This window comes from Euwallacea fornicatus, chromosome 4 (assembly GCF_040115645.1).
Source record: "Euwallacea fornicatus isolate EFF26 chromosome 4, ASM4011564v1, whole genome shotgun sequence".
NCBI classification, from domain to species: domain Eukaryota; kingdom Metazoa; phylum Arthropoda; class Insecta; order Coleoptera; family Curculionidae; genus Euwallacea; species Euwallacea fornicatus.
The window spans coordinates 5,563,446-5,575,814 of record NC_089544.1 but is presented as its reverse complement, the minus strand read 5'-3'; the positions used below and the strand labels follow the sequence as shown (position 1 = coordinate 5,575,814).

Here is a 12,369-nt window from a genome sequence, read left to right as displayed (position 1 = left end):
CACGTTCCCACGGTTGCATTGTGAATACTCCTCTTCTATCCCGATTTCCGAATGCAACTCATGTATCGCAAAGTTCACATACTTATTTCATCTCGTTAAATATCAATTGAATTGTTCTAAGGTCACTCTATTGTTAGCTGGTAAATTTTCCTTAGTTGCACATTTTGAATATTTCGGCTGGTTGAGCTAATAACTTAGATGAAAAGCTTTCTGAAAAATTCGGCATTTGGGTCGAAAGGTAGATGGCTTGCTATAGTTTATTGTATTGTTTAACAGCACATGTTACAACCGTCTCATAAGGAACTTCAGTATCCAAGGAGGGAAGAAAGTTGATATGTTATGATTAGTTTCAACTTCTGTTCTTCCAGATCTTGAATTGCTTCTATATTCCTATTGCATGATATTCCTACCAAATTTTACTGACCTTTTTAATATTATTATCCTGTTTCGTTTTAGATAGATAATTGACGCCTTCCATTCAAAGGATCGTTCCCTTGTTTTCTGGATTTTCTGATTTTCCCTTTCATTGCTTGGATGACAAAATATAATGGTCCCGAAATAAATTTAATAACTCCTGTAAAGCACGCAACATACGCCATCGGTGAAATAAAATACATTTTTAATAAATGCAGTTTTCCCTTTGATTATTTTATTCCCGATTTCAAATAGTGTCACATTAATTCTAGAGTTTTGTTCGCGTAAATAAATATTGAAATTAATTAAAATTTGTTGTTACCTAATTTTAAACGTCATCAATAAATTCGAATATTTTGGGATTCAGTTGGCGGTCATTACGTACCCATTTAATTTAAAAAGTATTCCATGCTACTATGTTCTGTATGTGTGTGTGTGTGTGTGTGTGTGTGTGTATGTGATAAAATATGCCCGCAAATATCTCTCAAAAACATTTCAAGTTCAGTTTTCAATTTATTGACTGGTTTTCTATATTGCACTCAAGACATCCAAATATTATGTTACGATATTTACATAGTTCCCATATATCGAGATCCCGTTCCGGGTAAACACGAGCCCATCGTGGAAAATGTATTCTACATTTAGCATTTCAAATATGTTCTCGAATTTTTATCAACTTTCCACGCTATATTTTATTTAAATATTTTGCATGAAACGTACGCCCGGTATTTATTATACCTTCTTAGAGACATCGCGTGCCTCCTTCCTTAATTTCCATGAAGATACTGGAAAATAATGATATATTTCTTTTGTTTTAGATTCCAACATGCAGTCACGAAGCTGGATTGCCATATTGGTGGTCAACAAAGGCTGGTGCAAAAAGAAATCTCCACTTGTCCCAATTTCCATCCACTTTGTTTGATATGGCCTGAAAATCATCCTGTGACCACTTCAGAAAATTAAAACGCAAACGCTCAGAGCGAAACAAATTATTCATCTCAAACCAAAAAGGCGAATTAAATTTAATAGAAGGAAATATGTAAACAAGTGCGAATAAATATAAACTAAAATGCCAGATTTTTTTGTCCGCATGCAAAGATTTTGGACATTCAACTGCGGACGATAAATCATTTTTTGCCGGACATGATGGCGCGTCTAAATCATCACAGTTCCACAGAGTCGGATGAAGAGGAATTGATTATAAAACCACTAAAGACCAAACTGGACGTTTTCTGGATGTTAGTGCCGGTTATCTCCACGTTCAGTGTCGCTAGTGTAGTGGTGTCGGTTAGTACCAGCGGGTGGCTCCAGACCATGGAACGGATGCCCAATCCCATGTACAACGGGACTGGAGATATGGAGTTCTTGTTGAAGAAGACCGTTTCGGGGTTGTGGACCTATTGCTTCACTAATCGTAAGTCATTTTTTTCCACTGATTATGTACTTGCTATCGACCAAGCCACATCAAACCTCTGTTGTTTGAATTTGTTATGTAACTTACTTATGACATCACTTTGGTTTGGTGAATTCTGTTCCAACTCAAGTAAAAATCGGGACACTCGAACAATGATTTATGCTGCATCTCAATCACTAATTACAAACATGAGACGAATCGCGAATCATAATTGGACTAAGGATGAATATGTCGGATCATCAACAGGAAGGTTTTCCATGATGATGCAATGTATTTAGTTTTCTTTCAATAGCAAGAATAGAAAAAGGGCAAAGCCAACGAATTCGCTACCACACGAGCGCTTCTCGTCACTTGACAATCTAATCTGCCTGTCCCTTTCGGTATCTGGTTTTCCAGATCTCGCGAGTCCTTCAAATTCGAGGGATAAAGTACCTGCTAGTCCCTGTTTCCCACGAAGGCTCGCACACATGGCCCCTCGATTTCGCCCATGGTGGTAGCGACCTCGTTCGACAGTACTTTATCTCCACGATAAACCTGTCAGCCTGCGTCTTCAACCTTATTGCTAACTAAAATTTTACATTTCTAAACTTAAGGACTAATAAATCTCCGACAAATATATATTTTTTTAGAACAAAATTGCGGCGGTTGAGAGTTTTGTAAAAATGTGAAAGTAAGTGCATCAGAGAAGAAAGCGGAACGTAAGAGGACTATTTCTACGTTACAAAGAACTTAACATAGATACTAAAAGCTTTGAAAAACATCCATGGGCCTATCACCACCCAAAGAGCCACTATTGGCTAGAATCGAATCTTTCGATCAGCAAAAGGGACTTTTTGGGATTCAGAAATTATACTGTTTCAATGAAAATAACGCAGTGTTGAAATATAAATGTTCTTGAATAGGCTTGAAAACGACGCCAAATCCATTCATCATCGCCTAAACAAATCTAAGAAAGGGCGCTGCATGTAGGCGTAGGAAAGAGGTACATCACGCCTCCCCCCTTCAATTAGACGTTGGGGTAGATTGTTAAAGTTCGACGTAATGAATAAAATGCTTAACCATAACTTGAGAGTTGAGGAAACGCAACATTATAAAATAATCTCTTAAATGACAACAATATCCATAGTATAAGTACTGATAATTAAGGATTATAAATGTCTATCACAATCTGGGAATCACCACAATATTTTTCAATTCCGGAAATTCATCACTCAGAATAAGTACATGGCTTGATTCACATTGAGAAGATTTAGGTAAACTTTGGAAAAACAATTTATGTTGTGGTAATTGGTGATTAGATAATGGCTACAAGGGCCTTTTTCAGACTGTTTGCGTGAGCCTTTATAGGTTTATTTTTTTATTAGAATAGTGTAACGACCTTAAACGTAAAAAATGGTTGTGAATTGACGTGTTTTTTGCTTGACGGGATATAATTTCCGATCTGTCTTGGGTGTAAGATGCCGCGGGGCTCATTTGAAAGAAAAATGGTTGAGTCAGGATATCCGTGTGAGCCGATCAGATGCGAGGCTAGGGGTAGCAGCCTAGGAAATTTCAAGCATGTAAATTTCGTTCGCTTATGCTGTGATGCAAATGTTGATTAATCACGATGATTTTTTGAAGATGTAGATATCTTGGAGGCCCACGGAAGAGTGTTATTGCTAGGCGATGAAATTGGCGAATGGGAAAATTTTAAGAAGCTCCGAAAGATTGAACTTGCATGGCTCGCTTCCAATTGAAATACGAGAATCATTCCAGAAGTACCCGACCTGACATATAGACGGCCACTCTTTGTTGAAAATTTGTCTATATTAGAACGACCAAATCTTAAAAAGCTTATGACTAAAGCTTGGAGGTGCTACGTTGATTTGTGTTTATTTTGGAGCCGTTTTTAGTGAATGCTTTTAGAGATTTTGTGGATATGGAAAAAATTTGTCATGGAAACGTGATCCAATATTTCTATTGGAAAGGTCTTGGTCCATCCAACATCAAGGCGGAGTTAAATTCTACTCAGGAGGAATCTGGTCCTTCGTTAACAACTGTAAAATATTGTATGGCAGAGTTCGAACGCACACGCACGAGCTGCCAAGATGAACTCCGCAGCGGTCGACCCAATGACACTCCAGATCTGGCTACTCCAGATATTGCGATGAAAATTCACAAATTTGTACTGACATGATAGGCATTTAAAAAAGTATCCTACATCGCTTTTTGATCGAACAATTGGATATGAGAAAGCTGAGTGCAAAATAAACAAACAGAGCGCCGCGAAGATGTTTTAAGGGAGTGTTTGACAAAGTTTCGCAACAATAAAGCCGAGTTTTTGCGTCGATTCATAACCATGGAGGAAACATGGGTCCATCATTTCACAATTGAGACGAAATAGCAGCCTAAACAATGGACTCAAAACAGAGAATCGGTTCTAAAGAAGGTGAAAACTATTCCATTTGCAGGAAAGGTCATGGTATAAGGTTTTTGAGACTCACTTGCGATGGTTTTTGTTAACTACCTCCCTAAAAGAAAAACAACAAACGGAGAAAATTATGCAAATTGATTGTAACGTTTGAGCGAAGAAATGAGGAAAAAGTGACCGTATTTGACGAAAAAGAAACTCTTGTTTCATCAAGACAACGCACCAGTTCACACTTCCGTCATCGCGATGGTTAAATTCAATCAAGTTAATTTCGAACTTTTTTTTCACCAGCTGTTTCGCCAGATTTAGCCCCCTCAGATTATCTTCAATTTTCAATCTTCAAAAGGGATTTGCCAATAATGAGGAGGCGAAATCCGAGGCTAATGCCTACTTTTAAACATTCGAAGTTTTTTACTATAAACAGGGTATAGAAGCCATAGAATATTGCTAGAAAAAGTGTGTCAGTCTCAAAGGTGACTACTTTGAGAAATAATGTTTTATTTTTAAAAATTTTGTTCATTTGATATAGATTTGGCACTTCTGAGAGTGTCTTCTTGAGTTCAATATTCGAAACGATTTGACCGACTTGTCTAAATGGTCTGGAACAACATGTTCTGGGCCATCTTTCTACACTACGGAAGCGTTCAAACATAATACACAGGTAACTATACATAATCCTTCAGAACACGAACGAAAAACATTGCTTGGTATTTATTAAACTGTTATAGTAATCAGTTATTTATCTTTCCATGAAGCGTGGAAAAAGGCAATTTCGCGCACGCGACTAAAGTTGGCTGAAAGACCCGAAGCAATTCCTGCGTTTCAAAGGAAGTTGGAAATCTTTTTCCCTGATCCGTTGAAATGTATATTGACGCAGTTTTAAAATGTTTGAATCGCAGGATCTTTCGCAAATTAAAAAAAAAGTGTGAATCCAGTTCGGATAATTGCGGATTCCAAAGGTGGTACTCAGTAGAGGACAAAAATGGTAAAATCTAATAAATTGGAGACACGTAAAACCGCCATTCGTAGTTATACGAATGTTATGATGATATTGGGTGATTTTAGCAAAAATTTTAGTTCCCTACTACCTGTCTCCACGAATCGGTCTGCTTTGAAAGTGCACAGGAAAAACCGATAAGTTCCTTCTGGGGCCCTTTCTACTCGCTTTTTCATGTTTTCGGGATGAATACCGTTTACATTGGCCACCATGCTTAAGGGCCATGCTTCAACGTCATGCTGCTCTGCAACATTGCTGCTATTACGCTAACAGGGCAGCCGCCATTTATAGACTGAATTCACCCTTTGCACATTTGATGGTTTCATTTGTTACCATTTCCTGAGCCAGCGTCCAGTTTTGCACGTATAACATATTTTAGAATGTCAAAACCAGGCCCAAACCAATCGATTTATGCAATCCTAAATTAAGGTCCGTATTAGACAAAAATAAAGGGTCGAGGTCTCTGAAGCGATGAGTCGTCTGATTTGAGAAAGGATATCAGTATGTCATGGCTCGTCAAGAAGTGCTCTAAAAAGTAATCTCCTTCAGCAATAAAGCGGGAAAGAAGAACTACGAAAATCCCAATATCCAGTTTTTTTTTTCAGATATTTCCGAAAGAATTCATAATTTCGGAATTTTTAAAACTGAAATTTAATAACTACCCAAATACTTATGCAGCTCTGCCCAATTTAACCAAGATCGCATGTATCCTTCATGATTTCCGAGAGTGGAACGGCGGGGACACGCTCTATTGAAAAATTGCTATTTTGGCTAAACGATATCTAATATATTCCCAGAAACATTTGTTTCTGGCTTCAGGAAAGTGGGGGGATTTCACATTGGCTTTGAGAATTTCAAGGGGAAAACTGCAAACGGAGACACATTGCGTAGTCCGTATTGATCCCAATAAACCCCGAGAAATGAACTACGAGATCCACCCATCCAAACTTAAGATAAACAAAGGAATTTTGGATGAGGCAAGACACTTCATATGATCGAGTGTATATCCAGTTATCAAACAAACTGGTGAAAATACATAATCTCTTGTCTATGAGAAATAGTTTAAGGGTGATTACGAAATAAACAGGGGTCCACCGAACGCCGAACTAATTTATCAGACCCGTTAGTCTCGGCTTACATTGCGAATTCTTGTTGTCGTCGGCCAATTTCCGATCGATGCATTGTTCACATTAATTGGTCCCCTTCAACTTGTTCAAACTTGACGCGTTGAGTATTGTTACGACTTGCGTTACAAGGATCGATCGCTTGCCTACTTAACGATCTGGAAAAAAGTACCGAGCTTGATGTCAATTCAGCCGCATCATAATTTATGATCATGAGACGCAACATTACAAAGAAAGGAGTTTAATTCGGAGTGGATCTACGATGTCACAACTAATTTCCGTATTGATAAATTGCTTTGAAATCAAGGCGGAAGTGACGCACAACTCTTGTGGTGAGAATGCGATAACAAGCTTAAAACGTGTACGAAATTGGGCACTATGGTATTAGCCGGATTAAATATGAAAATTCTCATTTTAAAGGAAGCTTATATGACGGGAAAAAAGAAGGGATGATCGTTGGGGTTGGGACATTACAGCAAAGCGCTCTGCTTCTAGGGAATGTTTGAATTTCGGCGAGATTCAACTTTAAAGCGGCGAAAAGACATGTCAAAGACAGTCGCACGAAATTGCGAATTTGAATTGTTTTCTTTTGGGTTATGCAACCGCAGACGTTGATGGATCTATAGTGGGATGTTGAGAATAAATATCTACACAACTCTCTCGTTACTGTATGATTAATTTAGTTCAAGAAAACTTAATTTTAGACTTAAAACCGAGCCTTCAGTTGCATACAAATTTGATTATTTTTTAATGTGCACATATATCAAAATCTTAAAATACGGCCGAAGCTTTTTATAAATTTATTAGATTTTTTTGAATAATCGTGTTGTCCAAAAGATATTCGGGTACTGCCGTGAAAATATCTATATTGTCGGGATAATTTAGTTCGTACGAGGTGCGGCAAGGGTTCTCTATAATTTATAAAATTATTCTAAAGAGAAAGTCTAATCCCACTGGACGCACTTTTAATCTTGATTAATTGGACTAAAAAGCAGAATGGGAAACTATTTGTAAAAGTTCTTAGGTCCGAAAACATTGTCATATATCAATGACTGAAAATGTGATAAGTGGTACAAGGATTCAGCATGATGTGAATAATATATATTTTAATTTAGTAATTGCAGGAACATTCAAAAAATAATTGGCAAGTAAAAACAACTGAAAAAAAAAACAAAGTAGGACAAATAAAATTCATAGATTAGTGGTCTTTTTAAAGGGGAAAATACATATTAAACATTTACTTTTTAAAAATTTTTTCTATGAAACTATGTCATTTGATTGGCAATTTTATATAGTTTATATACAGGGTTCGCCATTACTCCGGCCTTGGTTCCTGGTGTCTTTGAATAAATATTAATATGAAATGTTTAGTACAGTGCTCATTTATATTGGAAAGCTGCATGATTTAATAATATTTTTGTTTATACAGAGTGTTCCATTTTCGCTGGGCAGCATAAAGTTATAATTTTTTAAATAGCAACCTATAATTTTTTTTATGCCATTTGATGAAACCTTAATTTAGAAAAAAAATACGTTAAACATTCTTTAAATTGGTTGCGGCGTTGCCATATTAGAGAAATATCTTTAAAAATGCAACGTCAGAAAAAATTTATCACAAAACTGGTGTTTTTTGAAATTTTGAAATTTTTTTCTGTAAAGTAGTAAATGAAAGTCAGAGGTACTTAAAAACTTTAAAATATTTTTTTAATGCACCATACTTTTTTTGTATAAGAGCGCTAATTTGCAAATTTTACAAATTGCTGAAACTCGTTTTTTTTAATGGTACCCATGATTTTTTTCAAGTCCTTCTAATGTAGTTTTTAATTCTCTGTTAATTTGCCATAACATCTTTTCATCTAACATTTACAGTTATGGAGATATTTATAAAATTTCAATAAAATTGCAACAGGCATTATCATAATCTAACAGGTTTATTCTAGTAGACTTTGCTTCTATTTAACAAAACCATAAATTACTTATTTCATTTAATTGTCATATTACCTGTCACTATCTTCTGCATCATTAACTTCCAATTAAAATGAATTTTCTACAAAACGAATTAGTGGACATGGTGTTTATTTTGGGTGAATGTGAAAAAAATTGCCTTTTGGCTTCTCGTATTTATAAACAAAGATATTCTGATCACCGACCTCCGAGTACCCGTGCATTACAAAAATTGGTGGTTCGATTCGAACTGTACTAAACATTTCATATTGATATTTATACAAAAACACCAGGAACCAATGCCGGAGTAATGGCGAACCCTGTAGTTATTGTTGACTATACTAATTACAAAGTACTTTTTTTAAATACTTATTAATCGTGAAATAATGGCTGCTTAAATTGCATATATTAAAAATCTGCGGTACACTGTGGAGCTCGGCACAATTATTCGTACCAGAAGTACCAAAAAATCTCGTTAACTTATGGAAACGTGTTTTGCATGAATCTAAAAACTTATGAAAATTCCGAAAGACAAAAAAAGACTACGTTTAGGAAAAAGGTCATGTATTCTATAGAAATTGTTGTGGACAATTTTTTTTATAGCGTTAAACAAGGGAAATTCATTCAAAGGCCAAAGAGTTCAGGAACATTTTTCAAAATTTGAGCGATATTGGTCGAGTTGTTTGCGAGTTATCGTGTACCGCGTGCGAATTTTTGGATTTCGACAAAAACATGTTTAACATTTTAGAGAGAGTAATGCAAAATTTACACAGTCAAATTTTTATTGGCGTTCTGTGAATGGCCTTTTAAACACCTTTCAAACAGATCTTCCCTTGACAAGTTCTTATATGTCGGCAAAATGTTAATTTTTACACTTTGGTGAAGAGGAAATGAGTGGTTCGGTCCGACCGTCTCCACTACTTCCATATTCCGGCCGACTTGACGTCATCGCACTTTTAGCAAGAAATAATGCAGAAGGGAACTGGGAATCAGTTGCAATGTTTTCTTAGACTATTTTAGAGACATTTTCGTATCATTTTAAGGAAAAAAATTGGCATTTTTTATATGTATTTTCCCCCTTAAATGATTGTGCCGCGCCAATCGGTGAATGTATATAGAGAGCTGTCAAGATTTTCGTAAATTTGAAGCAATGTATCTTTATTACAGTAAATGCAATGGCTCATCAACGTAATTTTAAAGTAACGAGGAGAACTAAAACAAGAATAATGGGCGGAAATAAATTAAAGAAATTGCTGAGATGTAAAACAGCCGATGAAGTATGTACATATTAGCACGTTAAGGCGAGTTTTCTGTAAATAGTTATTATTAATGATATCTCCCGTTAGGCAATTACAGGCCAACGCAGTAATTTGCTTTACTTTTACTTGAAATTAAATACACTTTTCTACAAGAAAAAAGGGCAAATTTTATCACATTATTTAAAGAAGTTACGCTCACAACTAATAAAAGAACGATTTAAATTTAGAGAAAATGGTTGACACCTACCTCATACAGTGGCCAATTTAGGAATGTACGATTACAAATTAAGTTAATAATATATTTAAATTGCAACACATTTTACCATCAAAGAGTATGACATCACCCTCAACTAAAAGTTCTAAAAAGAAAAACTAACGTAAAAAAAAAGTTGCGAAAAAAGTCATTTGCAGACATCAGACATCTCGCATATATAGAATGAAAAGGGCGGAAATGTGTGTGGAAGGAAAAGGTATATACCATTACCTAAAATGAGGGTGAAATAAGAAAATATCACGCCGCAGAGAAGCGATTTGGCTAACCCATTTGACATTTTTTGAGACGAAAAGATTTTACTTTCAAATGATGGCAATGAAACTGACAGGGTGCCGACCCTGTAAAAAATTGAGTCATCGAGATTCAGGGGGGTAAATTTCGTAGTATTGCCGCTGTTAAGGCTGGAATATACGATATACATATAGAAGCTTAAATCCAATAAATCTTTTGGAACTTTTGCGTTTCTTCGTACTCTTTATTTAAAATTTATTTTTTTGAAAATTGTAATTTAACGTCCCTGACTTTTTCCCTTTCAATAATGATTCAAGCGGATATCAGACAAACCAAGCAAACTGCTGGAAATCTTGGGGGCGGAAATAGAAAGCCGATATAATTATCCTCCGAATGAAAACTTAAAATTAGATCGGGCAATTTTCCTTGCATTTCTAAGAGGATTTCATCTCTAAGCAGCCCTCGGCGAGTTTATATTTTACAAGGAATTGTTTGCGGTACAGCACCATAATTTACCAAACCACATTTTTCATCTGCTCCCTTACCAGTAAACATATATTTACGTGACACATATATCTTCTGTAATAAAGATACATGGGGGGCAATAAACAGTTATTCCGATGCTGTCGCATCTTCATATCGTTTAAGTACAAACACCTCTCTCGGTTATTTTTGCAAAATAAACCTGTCTAGGTAGGTACTATGATGGAAATTTTGTACAATTTATTTTGTTCTAAATCTCATTTTCGACTGGAAGAAAGTTCTTGAACAAAACGACATTGTAATGTGTTTTGTGAAACCGCAAGCCTAAAATACATTATAACATATTATGATTCTTTTCCGTCCACTGACACGTTTGTTTAAATTACATAAACAGCAATAATGCACTTTAAGATACAATTTTTAATTAAATATTTGGTCGTGTAGTATGAAATGAGTAGATTCTCGAAATGCCACATTCAACTGCGAATAATTTCACTCTAAATCTATATTTGGACTAGACTTTTATATGTGGAAAAGGCACATTCTTCCTCTTTCGATCCGAGTTAACTTAGAAAGTGTTAAAAATTATTGAAAACTTTTATTTTTATAAAAATTTTTGTGCAGCTGTGCAAAATAGTGAAATTCGTGTGTTAATGAAATATGAGTTCCACCGTGGAACCACAACAGCTCAGACGGCTTGCAATATTAATGATGTGTTTGGTACTGAAGTCGCTTCACAGCAAACAGTATCTCGTTGGTTCATGAAATTTCGTTCTGGCAATTTTGACCTAACAAATGAACCACGTGGACGACCTGAAACTCAAGTGGATAACGATCATCTGAAAGCCGTGGTGGAAGCGAATCCACGTCAAAGTGCGTTCGAATTTTCGTTAATATTCAGTGTAACCAAAAAAACAATATTGACTCATTTGGCTGAAATTGGTGAGGTGAAAAAGCTGGACAAGTGAGTACCGCATGAGTTGAGCGACATACAGAAAGAACGACGCCTCGACGCTTGTGTTTCTTTGTTGTGCCGGTATAATAACGATCCATTTTTGAATCGGATTGTTACTTGTGATGAGAAATGGATCCTATATGACAATACCAGACGTTCATCGCAGTGGTTGGATCAAGATGGACCACCAAAACATTGTGCGAAAAAAAATCTTCATCAAAAGAAGCTTATGGTGTCCGTTTGGTGGTCCAACGCAGGTGTCATCCATCACAGCTTCATGAAACCTGGTGAATCGATTACGGCTGATGTCTACTGCCGACAACTGACCGAAATCATGAGGCAACTGACGGTTAAGCAGCCAAGATTAGTCAATCGAAGCTCACCGCTATTGTTGCACGACAACGCTCGGCCACACACCGCACAAGTCACCTTGGCTAAGCTACAGGAGTTGGAATTGGAAACGCTTCGTCATCCACCGTATTCACCCGACTTAGCACCCAATGATTACCAATTCTTTCAAAATTTTGATAACTTCTTGGTAGGGAAAATATTCAACTCTGACGAGGCTGTCAAAGCTGCCTTCCACAAGTTTATCGACTCCCGGCCTGCAGGCTTTTACAGCATCAGCAGGGGAATCAATGAACTTCCCGTTAAATGGCAGAAGTGTATTAATAATGGTGGTGCATATTTCGATTGACAATAAAAACATTTCATATGAAAAAAAATCACTAAAGTTTCAATTCAATTCTACTCATTTCATACTACACGACCTAATAATTCAGTTTCAAAGTCAAAGATGTTTGACATTCACGTGTGAATGTAGCCCAGCCTTCCACGAGCATATTGTTGGAAGTATTCAAGATG

At 36.2% G+C, this 12,369-nt stretch overlaps 1 protein-coding gene and 1 pseudogene across 1 annotated transcript in view; both read left to right on the top strand.

Moving 5' to 3' along the window:
* The window catches only part of stg1 (stargazin-like protein), a 273,000-nt gene that overhangs the window by 76,402 nt on the left and 184,229 nt on the right, over positions 1 to 12,369 (top strand). The window contains exon 2 of the mRNA XM_066281608.1: positions 1,233 to 1,828. Coding sequence (XP_066137705.1) covers positions 1,558 to 1,828 — 271 coding nt within the window. The 5' untranslated portion in view covers positions 1,233 to 1,557. The remainder of the gene's footprint in view (positions 1 to 1,232; positions 1,829 to 12,369) is intronic.
* Positions 4,223 to 12,202, top strand: LOC136338672 (histone-lysine N-methyltransferase SETMAR-like; annotated as a pseudogene).